This window comes from Loxodonta africana, chromosome 3, assembly GCF_030014295.1.
Source record: "Loxodonta africana isolate mLoxAfr1 chromosome 3, mLoxAfr1.hap2, whole genome shotgun sequence".
Classification (NCBI taxonomy): domain Eukaryota; kingdom Metazoa; phylum Chordata; class Mammalia; order Proboscidea; family Elephantidae; genus Loxodonta; species Loxodonta africana.
This window is the reverse complement of record NC_087344.1, coordinates 174,501,140-174,526,920: the sequence shown is the minus strand read 5'-3', so window position 1 is coordinate 174,526,920 and position 25,781 is coordinate 174,501,140. Positions and strand designations below refer to the sequence as shown.

The 25,781-nt window shown below is 39.2% G+C and overlaps 1 protein-coding gene and 1 pseudogene across 5 annotated transcripts in view; both read left to right on the top strand.

The window, feature by feature from the left end:
* The first annotated feature begins 6,008 nt into the window (after positions 1-6,008).
* RNPC3 (RNA binding region (RNP1, RRM) containing 3) overlaps positions 6,009-25,781 on the top strand; it is a 42,369-nt gene continuing 22,596 nt past the window's right edge. For 4 of the 5 annotated variants that reach the window (XM_010589516.3, XM_003409527.4, XM_064282478.1 and 1 more), the window contains exons 1-7: positions 6,009-6,534; positions 8,664-8,711; positions 14,453-14,571; positions 15,778-15,861; positions 17,017-17,128; positions 18,191-18,259; positions 19,362-19,504. In XM_010589516.3, the coding sequence (XP_010587818.1) occupies positions 6,343-6,534; positions 8,664-8,711; positions 14,453-14,571; positions 15,778-15,861; positions 17,017-17,128; positions 18,191-18,259; positions 19,362-19,504 (767 nt within the window). In that variant the 5' untranslated portion in view covers positions 6,009-6,342. Of the gene's footprint in view, positions 6,535-8,663; positions 8,712-10,423; positions 10,492-14,452; positions 14,572-15,777; positions 15,862-17,016; positions 17,129-18,190; positions 18,260-19,361; positions 19,505-25,781 lie in introns of those variants that run through there. The other variant, XM_023547426.2, reaches the window with a different exon arrangement.
* Positions 16,246-17,010, top strand: LOC135230855 (large ribosomal subunit protein eL19-like; annotated as a pseudogene).

Sequence of the window (25,781 nt, the reverse complement as noted above, 5' to 3'; positions counted from 1 at the left end):
AGTCGCAGTTTATGTTGGTGAAAAAAGGAATTTGCAATGAAGAAGTCACTGGTCTTGCAAAATTCATTCATAAGATCTCTAGAATTGTTTCTATCACCAAGGCCATATTTTTCAACTTTCAATTCTTTTTCTTTGTTTCCAACTTTTGCATTTCAATCACCAGTAATTATCAGTGCATCCTGACTGCATGTTCAATCAATTTCAGACTGCAGAAGTTGCTAAAAATCCTCAATTTCTTCATCTTTGGCCTTTTTTTTTTTTTTTGGCCTTAGTGGTTGGCGTATAATTTTAAATAACAGTCTTCTTAACTGGTCTTTCTTGTAGGCGTGTGGATATTATCCTATCACTGACAGCATTGTACTTCGGGATAGATCTTAAAATGTTCTTTTTGATGGAGAATGCAACGCCATTCCTCTTCAAGCTGTCATTCTTGGCATAGTAAACCATATGATAGTCCAATTCAAAATGACCAATACCAGTCCATTTCAGCTCACTGACGACTAGGATATCAGTCTTTATGCATTCCATTTCGTTTTTGATGATTTCCAATTTGCCTAGATTCATACTTTGTACATTTCAGGTTCTGTTTATTAATGTATGTTTGCAGCTGTTTCTCCTCATTTTCAGTCATGTCACATCTGCAAATGAAGTTCCCAAAAGCTTGACTCTACCTGTATCAGATAGGTTAACTCTACTTTGAGGAGGCAGCTCTTCCCCAGTCTTACATTAACTGCCTTCCAACCTGAAGGGCTCATCTTCAGGCACTATACCAGACGACGTTCTGCTGCTATTCATAAGGTTTTCACTGGCTAATTCTTTTCAGAAGTAGGCTGCCGGGTCCTTCTTCCTAGTCTGTCTTAGTCCGGAAGCTCAGCTGAAACCTGTCTGCCATGAGTGACCCTGATGGTATCTGAATACCAGCAACATAGCTTCCAGCATCAGAGCAACACACAAGCCCCCAGGGTACAATGAACTGACAGACATGTTTAACACTAATGACTGAAGTCCAGGCAAGCTGTAGAATGATATCATACATAAAGAAAGCACAAGGTCATTAAAAAGACAGGAGAGAAAGACCTAAATGGACATCAGAAGAAGACTCTGAAACTTGCTCTTTAACATCGAGTAGCTAAAGCAAAAGGAAAAAATGATGAAATAAAAGAGCTGAACAGGAGATTTCAAAGGGTGGCTCAAGAAGACAAAGTAAAGTATTATGACATGTGCACAGATCTAGAGATAGAAAACCAAAAGGGAAGAACACGCTCAGCATTTCTCAAGGTAGGAGAACTGAAGAAAATATTCAAATCTCGAGTTGCAATACTAAAGAATTTTACTGGGAAAATATTAAATGACACAGGAAGCATCAAAAGAAAATGGAAGGAATACACTGAGTCACTATACCAAAAAGACTTGGTTGATGTCCGACCATTTCAAGAGGTAACGTATGATCAGGAACCGATAGTACTGAAGGAAGAAGTCCAAGCTGCTCTGAAGGCATGGGCAAAAAACAAGGTAAATAGTAAAGTGAATCATTCATCCACTCATTCACTGAACAAATATTTACAGAGTGTCTACTACGTACTAAGCATTTTATTAGCCATAAGGGACATAAAGAAACGCTTGCAAAGGATACTGTTTAAAAATAACATGCCCACTCCAATAACAGTTTATTCAACTACCCTTTTTTTTTTTTTCTGCAAAGCACTTAATCTCTAAAAGGAACTCAATTATTTATTTATCGTTTTGGTCTAGTCTGTCTCTACTGCTAGAATGTGAGTGCCAAGAGATCAGGGATTGTCTTGTTCTTCCTCCTTCCTAAATTTATAAACAATATGGATCACATCCCAGAGATCCATATTGGGCCACCTTCTATCTCTCATCCTTTGGATTTAGTTACTACATATGTTGATGTCACATTTGTATCCAGTGCTGACCTTTCCCCAGAATGCCATATTTACACATCCAACTGCCCACCTGAAATACAGATACTGAATGTTGCTGGTGTTAGTTGGCATCGAGTCAATTCCAACTCATGGTGATACATGCGTGCAAAGCAGAACTGTTCCATATGGTTTTTAAGGCTATGATCTTTCAGAAGCAGATAGCCAGGCCTGTCTTCCGAAGTACATCTGGATGGGTTCAAACAGCCAACCTTCCATTTAACTGTTTTCACCATCCAGGGACTCCCAGGATACCTATTATGGATTGAATTTTGTCGCCCCAAAACATGTTGTAAATTCTAACCCTATAACCTATAAATTCTAACCCTATAACCTACAAACCCTGGTGGCATCGTAGTTAAGAGCTACGGTTGCTAACCAAAAGGTTGGCAGTTCAATTCCACCAGGTGCTCCTTGGAAACCATATGGGGCAGTTCTACTCTGTCCTGTAGGATTGCTATGAGTCAGAATCGATTGGAGGGCAATTTTTTTTTTTTTTAAATACTTACATGTAATACCATCTGGGAATAAGTTTTTTGTTGTGTTAATGAGGCAATGTCAGTGTAGGGTGTGTACAGTGTGACTTAAACCAAACATATAAAACATATAAAAGGGCAGATTAGGCACAGAAGGAAGAAAGCACAGATAGGGGAGGATAAGATGCCACTCCCCATGAAGATCTCTAAAGAGACAAAGCCTCTCCCTAGAGCTGGTGCCCTGAATTCAGACTTCTGGCCTACTGAGACAGAATAAATTTCTGTTCTTTAGAGCCACCTACTTGTGGTATTCGTTATAGCAGCACTAAGAAACGAAGACAGTACCTCAAACTTAATATGTGCCCCACTGCCCCTGCCCACCAATGTCCCTAACCTAGCTACCCTTCAATCAGCTTTCTCATGCTCAGTAAATGACATCATCATCCCCCTACATGGTGAACAGTTTGGGGTTCAAGCCAAAATATCAGAATTTATCCTTGTTTTTTCTTTACCTTTCATCTGCAAGTGCTATGAACTCTACTTCTAAAACATATCTCAATTCAGCCCCTTCTCTCCATCTCTACTGCCCTTACCTACACATTTGGGTAGTGTCTCTTCTTCCAGCTACCATGAGACTGGTCTTCCTGCTTCTACGTTTGTTTTTAATACTGCAACCAAAGTGTAATTTTAAAACCTAAAATTTAATAAAAAGTCTTGTCAGTTTTCAATTGCTCTTCCGATAATCAAGGCTTCTAACAAAACTATAATCAAAGCTCCTGGGAGGTTTTCTTAACCAAATAATTTGGTCTTTGTCCTTAGTTCCTGAGAGAGAACCTCTAAAACCTTGAACCACTCAGTAATCATAAGTGCCTTTGATGAGGGCCCCAGACTACATTTAACCAAAAGATTATGCTAACGAGGTGACTCTTGAGTGGTTGCTGGCAGAGAAAGCCCACCCGGTGATATCAACCTGAAGACATTGACCAACTTCAGGGGAGAAGGGCTGGAGTCTGAATGAGACTCCCAATAAAAGCTCTGGACGCTGAAGCATCATGGCCTTCCTGGTTGGTGAAAGATATGAACACATGTGGGAAGGTTGCACGTTCCTTTTTGGGACATGGAAGCTCCACTTTGGGAACTCTTCCAGACCTCATCATATGTATCTCTTCATTTGTATTTTTTTCCTATAATAAAACTGTTATCATAAGTATAGAAACTTCTGTGAGTTCTGTGAATTGTTCTTGTAAATAATCAATCCCAAGGGACTGGTGGAAGCCAGTAGGTCAGAAATAAGGGGAGCTGCGGCCCACGAGCTATGCCTGCTATCTTGAAGGGGTAAAGGAACCCCCAAATTTGTAGCCAGCAGGTCGGGGTGGGGGGTGGAGGGTTGGGGACTTCCAAACTTATGGCTGACATTCTGAAGGGTTAGTGGGAAAACAATGAAATTGTAGCCAGCAGTCAGAAATGAGGAAGGCCTGAGGACTCCCAAGTTTATGGCTGGTTTCTGAAGTCCTAGATAGACTTGGCAATCTGGAGAACTGTGCCCTTTAACTTGTGAGAGCTGACCTAGCTTCAGGTGGTTAAGGTCAGAGGAAGAAGCTGCATGCACAGCTGGTGTCAGAACGGAAGTGGAACAGAACTGATGATACATTGCATTGATTTGATCCGCACATTTAGTATCAGAGCAATGTAATGTGGGCATTCCTATGATTTTTTTCATGCAGCTCTTAACAAACCTTAAGAGTCCTCATGATTTGGTTCTTCCTGACAGTTTTTTTTTTTTTTTTTTTTTTTTACCCCCATGTTTTACTGCCAGTCCCTTCCCAGTTCCCCCGAACAATACTCCACGAAAGTAGAACTGTATTGTTCTAACATCTAGCCCTGCAGCAAATAAAAAGTGTGGTATGAGATACCCTGGACCTCCAGACTGTGGATTATAGTATCTGCACCTAGAATAATGCCTCTCTCTAGAATTCTCAAGGCCCTCACTGTATGGGGGAGAGAAAAACAGAGGGGGAGAGACAAAGAGAGAGATAGAGACATCCCCTTTTGGGGATGATCTTTACCTCACTCCATTCAGAAACTAGGCGGGATAGTGGCTGAGTGAGATAGAGAAAATACATTTTCTCCAGTGTTTTAATATTAAAGTAGAAAGAATATATTTTCTAGTTGGTTTTAGTATAGCTATATAAGCTGTGATCAATCTCTCTCTAGTCTTTAGAAAATGGGACAGGTTCTGTTCAAGACAGGGCTCAGCAGCCTGTTCCACTCTTAACAAACACCCTTATACCTTATTACAGGTTTTCTCATATTTACAATGGGTCACTGAGAGCTCAACATAACTAAAGCCATAATGATGCTTTAAGTAATCTCTAGAAACATTTTTTATGACACCAGCTGCACTGGTCTCTTCCAGAGGTATGCGGAGCTCTCTCAACTCCTGTGGCCTTGGTCTTTCTTCTCTCTTTTGCTCTCTTGAGAAATGGCCTTCAGCCTACAAAACGGCAGAAATGCTGAGTGACATTTTCAATCTGCAACTTTCTTTCTTGCTTCCTATCTCAGCCAGAGTGGACTTGACAGAACAGTTTCACTAGCCGAGAGATCCTTATGTGAGTTTTTTTAGCCTGTTACAAACATACTGATTAGAGTCCAGATGTCTGACATGTGTACCTTTAGTTTAATAAAGAGTTTCTTGTAGTTGTTTTGTGATGTATGAGACCATTTGTGGACTACGTGCTCAAGACATTTGGTAACCCTAACCTTCCTCATATAAAACCCTCACGTCAGCCTTTTAGGGTAGACAGAATTTGGAAGAAATTTAACCGCCTCTGTCTATTGAATATCCATATTCAGTAAAGCCATCTTGCTGCTTACCTCCTCCTATCTCACTATTGGCTTTGGGCAGGAGGCTCGAATCCGCGATTTGCTGTAACGAGAGTGTGGACCCACGCAGTATTTCCAACAAACATACATAGAGTATCTCTCCCCAGAAGCTGCCAAATCTGTTAAAACCAACGCTGGCTGGTGCTTATCAGGATGTTATATATGCCTGTTGATTCAAGGAAACAAAACATTTCTTCTGTTTCAACTTTTTGTCCCTTAAACTGAGTTCTCCTGCACACATGAGCCCTTCCGAGCTATAAAAAGACTGCGCTATCTTTAAGATTTACCATCCAACACTGTAAAGAACACACCCAAATTTCCACCTCCACTCCTCTCCCTTCACCTGGCAGTCAGGTTCACTTTCAAAAGATGCCAGGATTAAAAACCAGTCCCTGGAGGACATCATGCTTGGTAAAGTAGAGGGTCAACAAAAAAGGGGGGAGACTGTCAACAAGATGGATTGACACAGTGGCTGCAATAACGGGCTAAAATATAGCAAGGACTGTGAGGATGGCGCTGGACCTGGGGAAGGTTTCTTTCTGTCCCACAAAGAGTGGCTATGAGTCCTAAACTACTGGAAGGCACCTAATAACAATAAAGTGCTGATCCGGATCTCGCTGGGCTCCTCCTCCCAGTCCCACTCCCCGTTCGAACATGCGCAGTAGCGAGTCTTTAAATGTCCTTGAGCGTCACCCTCTTTGCTTCACGCAGGCTGAGGTCCTTTATCTCTTTTTTAATCCTCGAGCCTCCCACGGGCGAATTTCTGTTTTTTAATACCTCCTGCAGAAACCTGAAACTTAAGTCACTTTACTTTCCGGTAACTGTACCACCTCACGCTTCAGTTTCATGAACTTATTTCCGAAGAAGTGTCTAGGAGCCGTGGCTCAGTTCTCGCGAGAAAGCGACTTTTGATCGCGGCATTTCCTTGTTTCCAGAATCCTTAGCGAGAAGCGGAAAAAGGCTCATTGAGTTCGGCTGGTGTTGCTGCTGCAGTTTCTTCTGCGGCTCCCGGCGGTGCCCTACTTGCTCTTTCTTCTGGGAAAATGGCAGCCCCCGAGCAGCCACTGCCGAAGTCGAGAAGTAGCCAGAGCTCCGCTTCGCTTTCCCCGCCGCGGGGCGACCGAACCCTTCTAGTGCGGCACCTACCCGCGGAGCTGACCACTGAAGAGAAGGAGGACTTGCTGAAGTACTTCGGGGCGCAGTCGGTCCGGGTCCTGTCAGATAAGGGGCGACTGGTAAGGGCGCGTCACTCCCGAGCCGCCCCGGAAGGCCCTGGATTAGTGGGGAGGGGAGCGATGACGGAAGAAGAATATAGAGAAGAGGGGGAAGACGCGCCTGTGTGGTAGGGACTTCCCCCATCTTTGCTCTCCTATGTCAAATTATCTTGAGTCCTAAGTGAAGTTTTAATTGGTTTGAATTTAGACTAGTCACAGCGCTGCGGAAAAGGAGCCCTGGTGGCGCAGTGGTTAAGAGCTGCCTGCTGACCAAAGGGTCGGCAGTGTGAATCCACCGGCTGCTCTTTGGAAACCCTATGGGGCAGCTTTGCTCTGTCCTATGGGGTCTCCGTGAGTCGGAATCGATTCGACGGCAACGGGTTTAGGCGAGGCTAAGAATGGAAAATAGCTTACTGTCATTATTTATATTCCCTTTTTGGACCCACCTTGGAGAATCTCACAACTCTTCTGAATTTGTTTCTCTTAGAATTAGATGATATTATAATTATGAAACCATTTTTTAATTCTCGTGTATTTGTAATCCTATGTTAACATATTTGTTAATATTAAGGCGAAATCACAGTAGTCAATAATTTCTGTAAACTGAATACAGGATTTCTTCCAGATTTTTAACCAAGGGACTCATAAAAATTTCCTGACCGAATCCATTAGGGAGCAATAGTTTAAGACTATTAAAAATTCCTATACAGGAATTTACACAATGATTTTATTTTTCTTTATACCAGATGTTTTAGGTGGGTTTCTGTTCATTAAAGTAGTAATGGTAATGTTTCTTTTCTGCAGGATGGTCTGCAATGGGGGATACATTAATGTTTTTCGAGTCACCCAAGCTCAAAAAAACCGAACTTGTTACCATTGAGTCGGTCCCAACTCACAGCGACCCTATAGAACAGAATAGAACTGCCCCATAGGGTTTCCAAGGAGCACCTGGTGAATTTGAACTGCTGACCTTTTGATTAGCAGCTGTATTTCTTAACCACTATGCCACCAGGGTTTCCAAAGTCTCCCCAGGTGACCCTAATGTGCAACCGGAATAGAAAATCACTGAGCTAGAGGAAAGACTGATTTTGGTCAGTGAAAGTCTCATGTATGCAAGTACAAATATTCTTCGTGGCTTTGATTTAAGCACTGTTAATTAAATCATCTTGGGTAAGAATAGATAAAGTATGTTCTATAACTACCCTAAACCAAAAAAAAAAACCAATCCGTGGAGTCGATTCTGACTCATAGTGACCCTATAGGACAGAGTAGAACTGCTCCCATAGGGTTTCCAAGGAGCTGCTGGTAGATTCGAACTTCTGACCTTTTGGTTAGCAGCCGAACTCTTAACCACTGCCACCGGGCTCTGTATAACTACCTTAAACCCAACCTTAGCAAGCACTAATAAGCATTGTCAAGAACTCTTCATTAAACAGCATAATGATTTACTTTTGACATATGTTCTTTTTCTGGTGGTTTTAGAAATATTTAAAGTTTATAGCTAAATATAGATTTCTCTTCTTGAACCTTATTACAAGGACAAAACACAAAGGAAACATACTTGGAATGATTTCTCTGTTGGTGAATATTTTTAAATTTGCAATAAGCTGTATAGAGAAAGTTTAAGATCTTTAGAAGAGTTATAAATGGGAGCTATTTTGTATTTTTTGATAAAGTAGAGGTTTTTAAACTTCTGATATGTGAAACAAAAACAAAAAACCCTAAATCTATTACCGTCAAGTCAATCCCAACTTGTAACGACCCTATAGGGCAGACTAGAACTGCCCTGTAGGGTTTTCAAGGAGCAGCTGGTGTGTTCGAACTGCCAACCTTTTGGTTAGCAGCCAGAGTCTTAACCACTGTACTGCCAGGGCTCCAAAGTATATGAAAGTATAGGTAAATGTGTTTTGTGTGTGTGTGTACACCTTTATAAGAAAAAAGCTACATAGCTTTCATGTTGAAATGTCTGACCCAAAAAGGTTCCAAACCACTTTATAGTGAAGCTAATAATTGGCTAAATTACCTGAGTTTTCTATCCTTTCCCATGATTTATTAATGTGTCAGATCACTCTCTACAGGTAAAATGTCATACTTCTTTATTAGAAATTGAGATTATGTTGGAAATAATTTCTATCTTAATTCTCTTTCAGAAACATACAGCTTTTGCTACTTTCCCGAATGAAAAGGCAGCTATAAAGGTATGACTTTTAATTTACTATTAAGGTGATCAACAGTTTTTTATTATACAGTATTTGATTGAAAAATGGGAGGTAATGTTAAATTGTAGTTTTTAAAAGCAAAAAGGTTTGTGCTTCAAGAGTTTGTCCAACAGGATGTATTTGGTTTGTCAGATTAGAAAAGTTACCAGATCTTGCCCAATGCTTAGGTATTTGGACATAAGAATAACCGATTAAATGTATAGTGAATTAAAGTTGACATAATATGTATATGTAATTAAAAATAATTTCTAAAGGATACAAAGATTAGTAATCACTGTTACAAGTAAAATATGCTAATTGTCTTTCTTATCTAGTGATGCTGTAACCGAAGTACCACAAGTGAATGGCTTTAACAAAGATAAATTTATTCTCTCACAAGCTAGTAGGCTAAGAGTCCGAACTTAGGGCGCCAGCTCCAGGAGAGGGCTTTATCGTCCTCTCGGCTCTTGAGGAAGGTCGTCGTCATCGGTCTTCCCCTGGTCAAGGAGCTTCTGAGCACAGGGCCCCTTGTCCAGGGGATGCGCTATTCTTCTAGCTTTTCTTGTCGGTTGAGTCCTACCTCGTTAACATAACTGCTGCTAATCCCACCTCATTAACATCACAGAGGTAGGGTTTACAACACATAGGAAAATCACCTCAGATGACAAAATGGCGGGCAGTCACACAATACTGGGAATCATGGCCTAGCCAAGTTGACACACATTTTGAGGGGACACAGTTCAGTCCATAACACTGATGAAAACCACATTGTCATGGAGTCAAGATTAACTTGGAGTGACATAATGTGATTTGTACCGAAAAGGATTATTTTGTCAGTTGCCTTGAGAATACACTGTAGGAGGGTAAGGTTAGAAAAAGGGATGGAGATCTGTTGAAAGATTATTGTGGTAATTCAGGCTAGAGGTGATGGTTGCTTGGGCCAGGGTGATAGCAGTGGAGGTGGTAAGGAGTGGTTAGATTCTGGGTATATTTTGGAGGTGAAAGTAAACAGGATATCTTGGATGGCTTGGACGTGGAAAATGAGAAAGAGCAGTCAAGGATGATTCCAAGGTTTTTGACCTGAGTAACTACAAGAATGGAGTTACCATCAGCTGAAATGAGGAAAGCTCCAAGTGGCACACATTTTTGAGGAAAAGATCAGTGATTCAGTTTCTGAAGTGTTGAAATTGAGATGTGTATTAGACACCTGAGGAGAAGAATATCCAACAGTATGGATGTAATACTCTTAGACTTCAGAACAGAGGTCTGGGTTGAAGTTATAAATTGGTGAATCATCAGCATAGAAATGGTATTTGAATTCAGGAGGCTGGATTAGATCAAGAGAATGAGTTTAGAAAGGACCAAGAACAGACTTCTGGTGTACTCCAACATCAAGAGTTTGAGAAGATAATAGCAAAGGGATTAAGGAATAGAAACCAGTGAAGTAGAAGTAAACTAAGAAAGTATCGCGTCTTGAAACCAAGTGAAGAAAATGTATCGAGGGAGCGAACTATGTTAAATACTGTGATTATGAAGACTGAGAGTTGACCGTTTGCTTAGCAATGGAGAATTTATCGTTGACCATGGCAAGTAGTATCATTGGATTGATTGGGGTATAAACCTAATCGAAATGGGTTTGAGACCAAATGGGAAGAGAAGAATTGTAAATAGGAAGTTTGTATAACGCTTAAGTCGTTTTTTTTTTTTTTTTTTTAAGATGAGAGAAATGGGAATATGCTGATATGGATGATCTAGTAGATGCAGAAAATTAATGATGAAGGTGAGAATGGCCCTCTGTACAGTTCCAAAGAGTGGCTAAAGAGAGGTCCTTGATTAGCTGAGAGAGGATGGGATTTAGTTTATCAGTCAAGTAACTGAGTTGCGATAGAGGCATGACAAGTGGAAGGTAGAATATGTAGATGCAGATGCTGGTATGTAGGAAGTTGTGGAAATCTGAAAATCTCATCTAGTTGCTTCAGTTTTCTCAAAGTAGGAAGCAAAGTCTTAGGCTAAAAGAATAAAACCCAAAAACCAAACCCATTGCTGTCGAGTCGATTGCCACTCGTAGCTACCCTATAGGACAGAACAGAACTGCCCCTTAGAGTTTCCAAGGAGCACCTGGTGGAATCAAACTGCAGACCTTTTTGGTTAGCAGCTGTAGCTCTTAACCACTATGCCATCAGCATTTCCGGCTAAAACAATGTTGTTTAGGTACTGTCCAGTCGGTTACGACTCATGGTGACCTGGTGTACCACAGAAAAAACACTGCCCCGTCTTGCGCCATCCTCACAGTCGTTGCTATGCTTGAGCCCATTGTTGCAGCCCCTGTGTCAATCCATACTGTTGAGGGTCTTCCTCTTTTTCACTGACCCTCTGCCTTACCAAGCATGATCTTCTCCAGGGACTGATCCCTCCTGATAACATGTTCGAAGTATGTAAAACGTAGTCTCGCCACCCTTGCTTCTCAGGAGCGTTCTGGCTGTACTTTTTCCAAGAGAGATTTGTTCACTCTTTTGTCAGTCCATGGTGTATTCAGTATTTTTCACTAACACAACTCAAAGCTATCAGTTCTTCAGCCTTCCTTATTCATCGTCTGGCTTTTGCATGCATATGAGGCGATTGAAAACACCATGGCTTGGGTCAGGCACACCTTAGTATTCAAGGTGATGTCTTTGCTTTTCAACACTTGAAAGAGGTCTTTAGCAGCAGATTTGCCCAGTGCAGTGGGTCTTGATTGTGGATCCAAGTAAAATGAAATACTTAACAACTTCAATCTTTTCTCCATTTATCATGATGTTGCTTATTGGTCCAGTTGTGAGGATTTTTGTTTTCTTTATGTTGAGGTGGAATCCATACTGAAGGGTATGGTCTTTGATGTTCATCAGTAAGTGCTTCAAATCCTCTTCACTTTTAACACGCAAGGTTGTGTCATCTGCATAATGCAGGCTTTTAATTAGTCTTATTCCAGTCTTGATGCCAGTTCTTCATATGGTCCAGCTTCTTGGATTATTTGCTCATCATTCAGATGCAGTAGGTATGGTGAAAGGATACAGCCCTGATGCACACCTTTCTTGACTTTAAACCACACAGTATCCCCTTGTTCTGTTCGAATGACTGCCTCTTCATCTATGTACAGTTTCCTCTTAAGCACGGTTAAGTGTTCTGGAATTCCCATTCTTCTCAATGTTATCCATAATTTGTTATGGTCCACACAGTCAAATGCCTTAGCATAGTCGATAAAACACAGGTAAACATCTTTCTGTTATTCTCTGCTTTCAGCCAGAATCCATCCGACATCAGCAATGATACCCCTTGTTCCATGTCCTCTTCTGAATCTGGCTTGAATTTCTGGCAGTTACCTGTCAGTACACTTCTGCAGCTGCTTTTCAGCAAAATTTTACATGCATGTGTTATTGTTTGATAATTTCCACATTGGATTGGATCACGTTTCTTGGGACTAGGCATGAATATCGATCTCTTCCAGTCAGTTGGCCAGGTAGCTACCTTCCCAATTTCTTGGCATAGATGAGTGAGCACTTCCAGCACTGCATGCATTTGTTAAAACATCTCAGTTGGTATTCTGTCAATTCCTGGAGCCTAGTTTTTCACCAGTGACTTCAGTGCAGCTTGGACTTCTTCCTTCAGTACCATCGGTTCCTGATCGAATGCTGCCTCTTGAGATGGTTAAACGTTGACTAGCTCTTTTTGATGTAGTAACTTCCATCTTCTTTTGATGCTTCCTGCATCATTTACTATTTTCGCCATGGAATCCTTTACTGTTACAACTCGAGGCTTTAATTTTTTCTTCAGTTTTTTCAGCATGAGAAATGCTGAGCCTGTTCTTCACTTTTGGTTTTCTATTTCCAGTTCTTCGCACATGTCATTATAAAACTTTACTTTGTCTTCTCAAGTTGCCCTTTTAAATCTTCTTTTCAGCCCGTTCATCATTTCTTCCTTTTGCTTTAGCTGCTGAACGTTTAAGAGCAAGTTTAAGAGTCTCTTCTGACATCCATTTTGGTGTTTTCTTTCTTTCCTGTCTTTTTAAAGACCTTTTGGTTTCTTCATGTATGATGTCCTTTCACAGCTCGTCTCGTTCTTCAGTCATTAGTGTTCAGTGCGTCAAATGTATTCTTGAGATGGTCTGTAAATTCAGGTGGGATATATTCAAGGTCGTATTTTGGCTCTGATGGACTTTTTCTAATTTTGTTCAGGTTCAACTTGAACTTGCATTTGAGTAATTGATGGTCTGATCCCCAGGAGGCCCCTGGCCTTGTTCTCACTGATGACATTGAGCTTTTTCATCCTCTTTCCACAGATGTACTCGATTTGATTCTTGTGTATTCCATCAGGGGAAGTCCATGTGTATAGTCGTTGTCTATGTTGGTGAAAAAAGGTATTTGCAGTAAAGTCATTGTTCTTGCAAAACTCTGTCATGCGATCTCCAGTATCATTTCTATCACCAGGGCCATATTTTCCAACTACAGATGCTCCTTCTTTGTTTCCAACTTTTGCGTTCCAATCGCCAGTAGTTATCAGCGCATCCTGATTGCATACTTGATTAATTTGAGACTGCAGAAGTTGGTCAAAATCTTCAGTTTCTTCATCTTTGTCCTTAGTATTTGGTGCGTAAATTTTAATAATAGCATTGACTGCGTTTCCTTTTAAGTGTATGAAAATTTTTCTGCCACTGACAGTGTTGTGCTTCAGGATAGATCTTGAAATTTTCCTTCTGACAATGAATGCACCGCCATTCCTCTTCAAGTTGTCATTCCCAGCGTAGTACAGCATATGGTTGTCCAATTCAGAATGGCCAATACCAGTCCACTGAGGCTACTAATGCCTAGGATGTAGATGTTTATGCATTCCATTTCATTTTTGACAATTTCCAGTTTTCTTAAATTCATAATTCATACATTCCAGTCACTATTGGATGTTTGCAGCTGTTTCTTCTCATTTTGAGTCATGCTGCGTCAGCAAATTAAGGTCCCAAAAGCTAGGCTCCGTGCATGTCATTAAGGTTGACTCCCCTTTGAGGAGGCAGCTCTTCCCCAGTAGTATTTTAAGTGCCTCCCAACCTGAGGGGTCATCCTCCAGCACTATATCAGACAGTGTTCTGCTGCTATTCATAAGGTTTTCACTGGCTGATTCTTTTCAGAAGTAGACTGCCCAGTCCTTCTTCCTAGTCCATCTTAGTCTGGAAGCTCACCTGAAACCTGGCCGCCATGGATGACCCTACTGGTATTTGAATACCGGTGGCATAGCTTCCAGCATCACAGCAATATGCAAGCCTCCACAGTACAACAAACTGACAGATATGTGGCGGAGCTATAAGAATAAAAAATTAGAGGGAGCATATTCTGAAGTTGAGAAAGTATAGAGAAAATGGACAAATAATGTAATATATTATTGTGGCATCATTAAGGGATGCCTCCAGATTTGTGGCCGTGGTCATTAAGTTACAGGAGACAAGACAGCTTCATTATGTGTATATTTATAGGCATTTTTGGCTGTTCGATTATGATGAGCTGACAGTTAAACTTAGGCAGGTTTTGGTTAGGTATCAGTCCTTTAATAAGTATTAAAAACTTAGCAATCCAGGAGTGGCAATGGGTGGGAAATAACCAAGGAAAAGTTAACAATTAAAGAAATGTATAAATTATTTTCCATATGGTTTCTAACAAGTGATTTTTGTTAGATCATCAAATCCTCATGTTTTTTACTCTCTTATTCTTCAACTGAAGGCATTGACAAGACTCCACCAGCTGAAACTTTTAGGTCATACTTTAGTTGTTGAATTTGCGAAAGAGCAAGATCAAGTTCACTCTCTACTTCCTTCTTCAAACGCTGAAAAAAAGAAAAGGTAAGTAGTTCTTCCTAACATTTTAACTTATCAGTTGTATTGTTTCTGGATTGTTTTCAGATTAGCAAGTAAATAATTTGAAACAGAGCATATGCTACATCTCTCTGTTGAATCTAATATATTAAAATAAATTACTCCTGATGTTGCTGTCAAGTTGATCTGATTCATGGTAACCCCATGTGTGCAGAGTAGAACTGCTTCACAGGGTTTTCAAGACTGTGACCTTTCAGAAGCTGAGGCTCCTCCGGGTGGGTTTGAACCACCACCCTTTGAGGTAGTAATTAAGCACTTAACCGTTTGTGCTACCCAAGGACTCCTAATTGGGCTTTAATTTTAGGAACCTGAGTGTTGCTTTAATATTACTGTTCTTGTATTGTTGGGTGCTGTGGAGTTGATTCTGACTCATAGTGACTCCATGTGACAGAGTAGAACTGCCCCCATAGAGTTTTCTTGGTTGTAACCTTTAAGGAAGTCAATCACCGGGTCTTTGTCCCATGCAGCTACTGGATGAGTTCGAACAGTCAACCTTTTGGTTAGCATCCAAGCACTTAACTGTTGTGCCACCAGGGTTCCTTGATTTAATATTAGAATTGATTAATGTGAAATGGGAAGAGAGTGGGCCGAAAGTATTCAACTTTAAGTAGAGAGACGGTAAGTAGTATAAAGTCTTTGATGTGCTATGAATAGCATGTCCCTTGAAATCAGAGATTGGTATTCGCTTGCCAGCTGTACTGCTGTGACTGTTTGTAATTACATAGCCCATGGTTCTTAAAGTGTGGTCCCTGGACCAGCTGCCATCACTTGGGATCTTGTTTGAAATGCAAATTCTCAGGCCTTACCCTAGCCCTATTCAATCAGAAACTTGGGGCTAGGAGTGGGAAAGCCTCCAGCAGTCTGCATTTTAACAAACCCTACAGGTAAATATTCAATTTTCTTCTTGGTTAATGAGAATTATAACATTTTCATAGGGTTGTTGTGAATTGTAAAAGAAAATGTGGAGTGCCCAGTGTCTGGAATAGAGAAGGTGTTCAATAAAGGTTAATTCTTATTTCCCTTCTTTTTCATTGGTCTTTGCTTGAGAAATGCTTGGAATTTTCATTTATTTATGGAACTGTTTTTATAATGCCATGTTTGAGAAGGTAAGTTGTCTTTTCTGTGTGTAATTTTTTACTTTATTAAGATCAACTTTGATTTTCCATTTTTTAGATCTGAAGACCCTCTGGAAGATGATAAAGAAAAGAAAGAATTTGGTTGTTTAACAGTAGAAAATGGAATTGCACCAAACCATGGGTTAGCATAATTTGTTTTTTGCCCTTCATTTGATTTTGTTTTTCTGTGTGTGTAAGATGCAAATAAGATAAATTTTTAAATTATATTTTAGTGTATGTCTTGTCTATTTTTAGTGTGTAGATTTTGAGATACGATAGCTTAATTGTCACTGATTCTGTTCAAACAAAGTATCTACTAAGATTTTCAGAGTTATAAACTCTAATAGGAAATACTTTATTAGGTATTTTTCTTTAAGCAATTTTTAGTTTTACATTTTCTTTATGCATTTTTCTTTAATGCAAAAAAGATAAGTTTCCTTTTGAAAGTGTTTATTTGAATATTCTAGCAACAAAGTAAATCAGAGAGTACTGCATCATTTGAGCAGTTTTATATGTTATCAGATAATCTCAAATTAATTATGGCTGTGAAACAATTATTAAAACATTACAGCCTTTCAGCGCTGTGGCCACAGCCATTAGTACGCTAAGGCTTCCGAAGAGGCTTGCCTCCAGCTTTCCCTGCTGTGGTAAGAAGAAAGCCTGATTTGACTCCAGTGATACCATTGAAGTCACCAGTGCCAGCTCCCATCAGCAAATCCGGAAACTGACCAAAGTTGGGCTGACTATCCTTAAGAGTATAACTGTTCCTTCTGGAGCTCTATGTCAGAAAAACAACTTGGCCTTCTGGAAGGGTAAGCATATGGGCATAGGTAACAAAAAGGTACTGCCAATGCTCAAATCCCAGAGAAGGTATCATGAGTAAGAGGATGAGAATTCTGCACTGGTTTCTCAGAAGACACTGTGAATCTGAGAAGATGTATCACGTGCATCACAGTACCTGAAGGTGAAGGAGAACTTGCTCAAGAAAACACAGGTTTTCATGAAACACATCCACCAGCTAAGGGCAGGAAAGGCCTGCAGAAAGCTCTTAGCTGGCCAGGCTGAGAACCGCAGGTCTACAACCAAGGAAGTATGGAAGTGCTGTGATGAGTGGCTCCAAGCCACAAAGGAGCCACTGTCCAAGGAGGAAGAGACCAAGAAATAAAGTTCCCCCTCATGTGTCTGTTCATAGTGGTCTTGGCAATTTTCAGATCAGTTATTCAATAAAGCAGGCTTTTATCTGCCTGTCTGAAAAATAAAAACACGATAATAAGCATTTTAAATGTTTTTCTTTTAGGCTGACTTTTCCTCTAAATTCATGCCTCAAGTATATGTATCCGCCACCTTCAAGCACAATCTTAGCAAACATAGTAAATGCCTTGGCAAGTGTGCCTAAGTTTTACGTACAGGTAAGTAGAATAAAGCTTGTTTTCCTGAAAGTACATGCTTGCTAGACTACTTTCCATGGTAATTTTCATACTTGTAATAGTATCAGATTGGTTTGAGAAAGGCAATGATATTATAATATTTTGAAGTTAATAAAATACTACTATTTTCAAGTCAACTACTACTATAATCTATGATAATAATGGATACTAATAAATACAAGCTAATGAGAAAAAAGGATTTTGGGGGATTTTTTGTCATTTTGTAATATACGTTTACATAAAATTTTTAAAGGAAAAGGCATAATAGGTACCATAACAAATGCATGGTAATAAGTGTACAAAGATATTTTGAAATACAAAAGATCAAAAACAAAAAACCAAACCCACTGCCATTGAGTCAATTCCGACTCATAGCGACCCTATAGGACAGAGTAGAACTGCCCCATAGAGTTTCCAAGGAGCGCCTGGCAGATTCAAACAGCCGACCTCCTGGTTAGCAGCCATAGCACTTAACCAGTACTCCACCAGGGTTTCCATACAAAAGATAGATGATGTTTATTTTCTGTATTGTGCTTTGCTGTTTAATGATTTCACAATAATCAGGGAAAAGTGTATAAAACCATTTAAGTAGATTTTACATTGCAATAGTTATTTCTTAGTAGTGAGAATAACTGTCTTTGTAGAATTGACAAGCATTTTAGGAAGGCCGATCTTCTGAGCCCTGGTGGCGCAGTGGTTGAGCACTTGGCTGCTAAATGAAAGGTCAGCAGTTCAAACCCACCAGCTGCTTTGTGAGAGAAAGAAGTGACAATCTGCTTCCATAGGTTTACAGCCTTGGAAGCCCTATGAGGCAGTTCTGCTCTGTCCTGAGGGTCACTATGAATCAATGGCAATGGGCTTTTTTAATCTGAGATGTACCAGTACCTTGTTTTAGCTCTGTTCTGGAGTTATAAAGGCAAGAGATAGGTTTTCTTATGTAGTAAATTAATTAATGATGTTATCATAGTGAAGTTTTTGGTGCATAAAACATGAGATGTAAGTTTATTTTATACTATGTCATTTTAAATGTTTTATCACATTAAGGTGCTTCATCTTATGAATAAAATGAATTTGCCCACACCCTTTGGACCAATTACCGCACGACCTCCGTTGGTAAGAGAGCTCATAGAATTTTCAAGATCTAAAATTTCTCTTGCTGAGTAGGATTATTGAGGCTAAAATATACAAGTGTTATTCCAGTAATCTGTGATGGACCATGAAAATCAGGAATAAATACAAGCAGTAATAGTGAAGTAGAGAACTGAGAGAGATGAGAGCTAGAACACGAAAGAGGTGCTTTTGGCAATACAGGAGGTTGTCAATGCTGCCAGTATTATTGCTGAGTCCTTTAATCCAGAACATCTTGCATCCTATAATTACACTTAACTAACTGAATTATCTAAAATTTCCATTGTTCTGGTTTTATTGCAAATAGTTTCATTTGTAGAAGACAAATAAGGTTATTAATATTTTCTTAGACTTTATGGTGTGAGTGTATCAATATAAATAGTACATTGTAACTGCTCTTGGATATTTTTTTATTTTATTGTTTTGCTATAATAAAATACTTTTATAAATAACAACGGAAACTTATTTTCAATGTTAACATATAAACAGAAGAAAATTTGCTTTAAGCTGTTGGCTGCTTTTCTAACGTAGATCTTGTTGGCTTTATAATTATTCTTTGGAACCTCCTAGAACTTCTTCCCTACTGCCTGTCACATTGAAGGGGTATTACCTAATGCTATGCTAGCTGCTGTTAACAAATAAACCTCGAATTTTGGTTGCTTAATGCAATTTTTTTTTTTTAATGCAATGTAAGTTATGTCAAATTCATTCCAAAAGTAGGGCCGGGGGCTGTCTTTAACATATACCTCTCCAGATTTATGAGATCTTTGACATATAGTCTGCAGCCCAGGAAGGACGAGAGGATTATATGTGGGTTTTTTAATGTTCACATTCCATTGGCTGGAACTCAGTTACATGGCTGGAACTAACTACAACGGAGTTTTGAAAATTTAGTCCAGCTGGCTACCAAGGCATATGAAATAAGTTTTATCAACTGGCAATCTGCCACAGCAGGTATTCCTTGAATATGTGAAAGAATGTCACAGGGTAGAGAAAAATGAGAAAGAAGTGTCCGAATGGAAATGGTTTTCCTTTTCTATAAAAATCGTAGATCTCCATAGTATTTTTGTTTTGTTCTTTTATTTAGTATGAAGATTATATGCCGTTGCATGCACCTCTTCCACCTGCATCTCCCCAGCCACCTGAGGAACCTCCTTTGCCAGATGTCGATGAGGAATTATCTAGTAAAGAATCAGAGTATGAAAGCAGTGATGATGAGGACCGGCAGAGGTTTGTAACGTCAAATAACGTTTGTTTAGATTTGTCAAATAATATTTGTTTAGATTCCAAGAAATATAGATGTAGGATGGGGACTCTATTGCTCTTCTTAATTTTGCATATATAATCTATTCTAATTATTTGCAGATGACGTATTTACGAATTCACATACTTGCTAAAATTTATTTACAACCCTAAAATTACTAGTTGGCAGCTCTTTCTTGATCATTCTCAGATATCATCAGAGTGACAAAAAACTTGAGTTGTCCAGTGCATACGTGGTTGAACAAGACTGGTTTGGTGTTCTCTGATTCAGTGTTCCTGATAACTTTATAGAACATAAGTACTGTGAATGATGAAAATCAACTATAATTTTTCATAATTTGGGGCCATTATAATTTATCCATCTTTTTTTTTTTTTTTTTAGCCCCTCAATCTCTCAAGCATGTATAGTAGTTATAGGTTAATGAAGACCTGAGAATAGATATCAGGACCTAAGGAAAAAATTTTGGATTGTGCATAGCATTTTTAGATTGATGATTGTGATGTTATAAAATATTTCTATTTTGACAGCTTATTCCCCTGGACTTTATTTACCCAAAATGATTTCTACGGTAATTCTGTAGGACTTTATCCAAAACTCTTCATAGTGCAGTTCAATTACTGTTTTTATTGGTTGTTCTTGACTACTAATATATATTTTTCTTAAAGATTCTGACAGAGAGCAATTATACCTTGTTAATAATGTCCAGGCATATAATCCACAGCATAGCCTAGAACAGGAATTGGCAAGCATTTTCTGTATAGAGCCAAATAGTACATATTTTTTTATTTTGTGGGCCAGCAGGTCTGTGGCACGAATACTCAGTTCTGTTGTAGTGCAAAAGCTGCCATAGACAATACCTAAGTGAATGGGTGTTATGTTCCAATAAAACTTTATTTACAAAAATAGACAGCTGGCTGGATTTAATCTTTGGGCTGTAGCTTGCCAACCCCTAGCCTAGAAGACTGGTATGGGTAAATGGTAATGGGAATCTTGGGTAACTACACACAGAAGGCATCTGGTAGAGATGGGATGGTTGACGTGAGAACCCAAGCAGAAACTGTGGGTAGAGTATTCAGATAATCAGCAATTTGGCTATTATCGAATCATAACTACTTGAGTAGTAGCTCAATATGTATTCTTTTTCTAGGGAGAGCATTAAAATCAACCAAAACTACAAAATGGGGGTGAATAGACGTATCTGTCTCAGATAGAGACATTTAGGAAAGCTGGTTGTTACTGCCTGATAGAAGTAACTTTGTCTTGTTGTTAAATAAAGAGCGTATAGTGTTGCACTGGGTCAATTACTTAACCCCTGTGAACTTTATAAAAGTGCTGTATGTAAACTGGCCCAAACCTTTTGGTTTTTTTTGTTGTTGCTGTAGGTTTCCACTTAGGGATGTTGTGTGGAATTCTGCAAATAGTTCATCTTGAATCACATGTCAGTAGTGTTCTAGAAGCTTGGTATACTTTGGGGGAACAATTTGATTGTAGACATTTGTTTTATGTAACTGAATTCTTTAAAATTTTGGTAAAACTGTGGTTGTAAGACTTTAAAAGTTTACAGCATGTTTTCATTTTTCCGCACTTTTAGAGAAAAATGTTTAAGATTTATTTTAACCATACCCCCTCTACCTGGATTTTGTTGTATGTTTGTTTTGCTTTGCAATTTCACCAGTGTAACCATGGGGAGACCTAGCTATGACTAGTGTATTTTGAGCTGCTCTGCAGAAACATGCTGCCTGACTGTGGAAGACACAAAAATGCCCAGACAAGGTCTACTCTTAATGTTAAATATTAAATAATACAGATAAGCTATGAACAAGGTATCAGTGTCACTCCTTAAGTGTTACTTAAAAGCTGTCTCAGAGTGTAGTATTTGAAAACTTTGTTCTCAAATTATCTTGCTTGTACTGACAGTTATGCACAAAATGCTTTTAAAGAAAGAAGAATACTTCAGTCCAGCCTCCCTTTAAAATGCTTAGAATATGAATCAGAATTCTATTATATATGGTTTTTTAAATATCAATCAAGCAAACAGTGAATTTAGATAGATTTATTTAAATGTATCCTCTTCAACCATATAGCATAACGTTCAGGCATTTTATTTGGGAAACTAATGTTTATAATGAAACATCTTTAAAAACTGGTAAGTTGTAATTTAAGTAAATTCCTAATTCCTTCAAGATAAGATGAAAGTTGAAAAAGGAGATTTTGAACTTGAGCGTTTATCAAATTGAGTACATCTTTTTTTTCCTAACTTTATTTATTGTGCTTTAAATAAAAGTTTACAAATCAAGTCAGTCTCTCATACAAAAAGCCATACACACCCAGCTGTGCACTCCCAGCGCTCTCCCCTTAATGAGACAGCACATTCCTCCTCTCCATCCTGGATTCCCTGTGTCCATTCAACCAGCTCCTGTCCCCCTCTTCTTTCTCACCTCGCCACCAGACAGGAGTTGCCCACATAGTTTCATGGGTCTACTTGAGCCACGAAGTTCACCCCTCACAAGCATCATCATCTACCTTATAGTCCAGGCCAATCCCTGTCTGTAGAGTTCGTTTCGGGAATGTTTCCAGTCTTGGGCTTTCAAAGGGTTCGGGGACCATGACCATCAGTGTCCCTCTGGTCTCGGTCAGACTGTTAAGCCTGGCCTCTTTATGAGAATTTAAGATCTGCATCCCACTGTTCCCAGCTCCATTAGGGCTTCTCTGTTCTGTTCCCTGTCAGGGCAGTGATCAGTGGTATCCGGGCTGATGGAGCCTCTGGCTTATGTGGCCCTTTCTGTCTCTTGGGCTCATATTTTCCTTAGGTCTTTGGTGTTCATCATTCTCCTTTACTCCAGGTAGGTTGAGACTATGCATCTTAGATGGCCGTTTGTTAGCATTTAATGCCCCAGATGCCTCTTACCAAAGTAGGATGCAGAATGTTTTCTTAATACATTTTGTTATGCTGTTGACCTAGATGTCCCCTGAAACCATGGCCCAAAACCCCCTTCCCTGCTACTCTGACCTTCGAAGCATTTGTTTGTATTCAGGAAACTTCTTTGCCTTTGGTTTAGTCCAGTTGTACTGACTCCCTGTCTTATATGTTGCCCTTCCCTTCACTTAAAAAAGTTTTTGTCTGATATCTAGTTAACGAATATCTCTCTCCCTCCCCCTCCACCCTCATAACCATCAACGAATATTTTCTTCTGTGTTTAAACTTTATCTAGAGTTCTTATAATAGTGGTCTCATACAATATTTGTCCTTTTGCATTTGACTAATTTCAGCGTTACGCCTTCCAGATTCCTCCATGTTATGAAATGTTACACAGATTTATCATTGTTCTTAATTGTTGCATAGTATTCCATTGTGTGACTATACCATAATTTATTCATCTGTTGAGGGGCACCTTGCTTGCTTCCATGTTTTTGCTATTGTAAATAGTTCTGCAATGAACAACAGGTGTGCATATATGTGTTCGTGTGAAGGCTCTTAATTCTTTAGTGTATATTCCAAGGAGTGGAATTGTTGGGTCGTATTTTTTTTTTTTTTTTTATGGTAGTTCTAGCTTTTTAAGGAAGCGCCAAATCGATTTCTGAAGTGGTTGTGCCATTTTTCATTCCCATCAGCAGTGTATGTGTTCCAGTCTCTCCACAACCTCTCCAACATGTATTATTTTGTGTTTTTTGGATTAATGCTAGCCTTGTTGGGGTGAGATGGAATCTTGTTGTAGTTTTAATTTGCATTTCTGTAATACCTAATGACTGTGAGCATTTCCTCGTGTATCTGTTAGCAGCCTGAATGTCTTCTTTGGTAAAGCGCCTGTTCATATCCTTTGCCCATTTTTTTAATTGGGTTATTTGTCTGGATTCTCAATTCTGTTCCGTTGGTCTGTGTATCTGTTGTACCAGTACCAGGCTGTTTTGACTACTGTGGCGGTATAATAGGTTCTAAATCAGGTAGTGTGAGGCCTCCCACTTTGTTCTTTTTCAGTGTTGTTTTACTTATCTGGGGCCTCTTTCCCGTCCATATGAAGTTGGTGATTTGTTTCTCCATCTCATTAAAAAATGTCACTGGTATTTGGATTGGGATTGCATTGTATGTATAGAATGCTTTGGGTAGAATAGACATTTTTACAATGTCGAGTCTTCCTAGTCATGAGCAAGGTATGTTGTTCCATTTAACGTTAAGTGTCTTGGTTTCTTGCAGTAGTGTCTTATAGTTTCCTTTGTGTAGGTCTTTTACATCTCTGGTTAGATTTATTCCTAAGTATTTTATCTTTTTAGGGGCTATTGTAAATGGTATTTATTTGGTGATTTCCTCTTGGATGTTCTTTTTGTTGGTGTAGAGGAATCCAACTGATTTATATATGTTTATCTTGTATCCTCATACTCTGCTGAACTCTCAGTTTCAGTAGTTTTCTTGAGGATTTTTTGGGTTTTCTGTGTGTAGGATCATGTCATCTGGAAACAGATACTTTTACTTCTTGTTTACCTAACTGGATGCCCGTTATGTCTTTATCTAGCCTAACCGCTCTGGTTAGGACCTCCAGCACAATGTTGAACAAGAGTGGTGATAAAGGACGTCCTTGTGTGATTCCCATTCTCAAGAGGAATGCTTCAGTCTCTCTCTGTTTAGGATGATATCGGCTGTTGGCTTTGTATAAATGCCCTTTATTATGTTGAGGAATTTTCCTTCTATTCTTATTTTGCTGAGAGTTTTTGTCATGAATGGGCATTAGATTTGTCAAATGCCTTTTCTGCATCAATTGATAAGATCATGTGGTTCTTTTGTGTTTTTTTTCTCTATAATTTTTTTATTCTTTGTATATAAGAACTGTCCTTTGGGATACTGATAGCTATTTTTTACCGTTAGTAGAACTTGGCTTTCACTTCAATTAGGCAAGGTAAAAAAGTTGTGTTCTTTAAAGAGAATCTGGAATAGAGTTGTGTCTTCTAAAGAATGGGAGGTGGAAGCTTCTTTGCTTCCTTTAATAAGCTGTCAAGATTTAACTTAACCATGTTTTAAAAATCAGGTTTTTTTTTTCCCCCAATTGTGGTGAATATAAACATAACAGAACATATGCCATCTCAGCGTTTTCTACAGGTACAATTCAGTAACACCGATTACATTCTTCAAGTTGAGCAACCATTCTCACTATCCTTTTCCAGATCTTTCAACCACCATTAACATAACCTCAGTGCCCCGTAAGCAAAAACCTCCCTTTTTCCCCCTCCCTCACACCCTTGGTAACCACAAATAATCTTTAGTTTCTGGATATTTGCTTATTTCATGTAAGTGAGATCATATTTGTCCTTTTGCAACTGGCTTATTTGCTCAGAATGATGTTTTCAAGGTTCATCCATGTTGTGGCATGCTTAGGACTTCATTTCTCTTTACGGCTAAGTAGTATTCCATTGTGTGTATATACCACATTTTTTTTTTCCGTTCATCTGTTGATGGACATTTCCATTGTTTCTACTTTTTGGCTATTGTGAAAAGTGTTGCGATAAACATTGAAGTACAGATTTCTGTTTGCATTCTTGCCTTCACTTCTTCTGGGTGTTTACCTAGGACTGGGATTTCTGGGTCATATGGTAGTTCTGTGTTCAACTTTCTGATGAACCCCCAACTATTTTCCACAGTGGTTGTACCATTTTATAGTCTCACCAGAAGTAGATGAGGGTTCCAGTGTCTCCACAGCCTCACCAACACCTGTTGTTTTCCATTTGTTTGATTATTGCCATTCTAATAGAGTTCAGGTGGTACTTCATTGTAGTTTTTTTTTTTTTAATAATTTTTATTGTGCTTTAAGTTAAAGTTTACATATCAAGTCAGTCTGTCACATACAAGCTTATATACACCTTACTCCGTACTCCCACTTACTCTCCCCCTAATGAGTCAGCCCACTCCCTCCTTCCAGTCTCTCCTTTCGTGACAATTTTGCCAGTTTCTAACCCTCTCTACCCTCCTATCTCCCCTCCAGACAGGAGATGCCAACACAGTCTCAAGTGTCCACCTGATACAAGTAGCTCACTCTTTGTCAGCATCTCTCTCCAACCCATTGTCCAGTCCCTTCCATGTCAGATGAGTCTTTTGTTTTTTATATGATGGATTGCACTGATTGTTTTTTAAAGTTGGAACATCCCTGCATACCTGGTATGAATCCCACTTGGTCGTCGTGAATTATTTCTTTGACATGTTGAATTCTGTTGGCTAGAATTTTGTTGTGGATTTTTCCATCTAAGTTCATGAGGGAT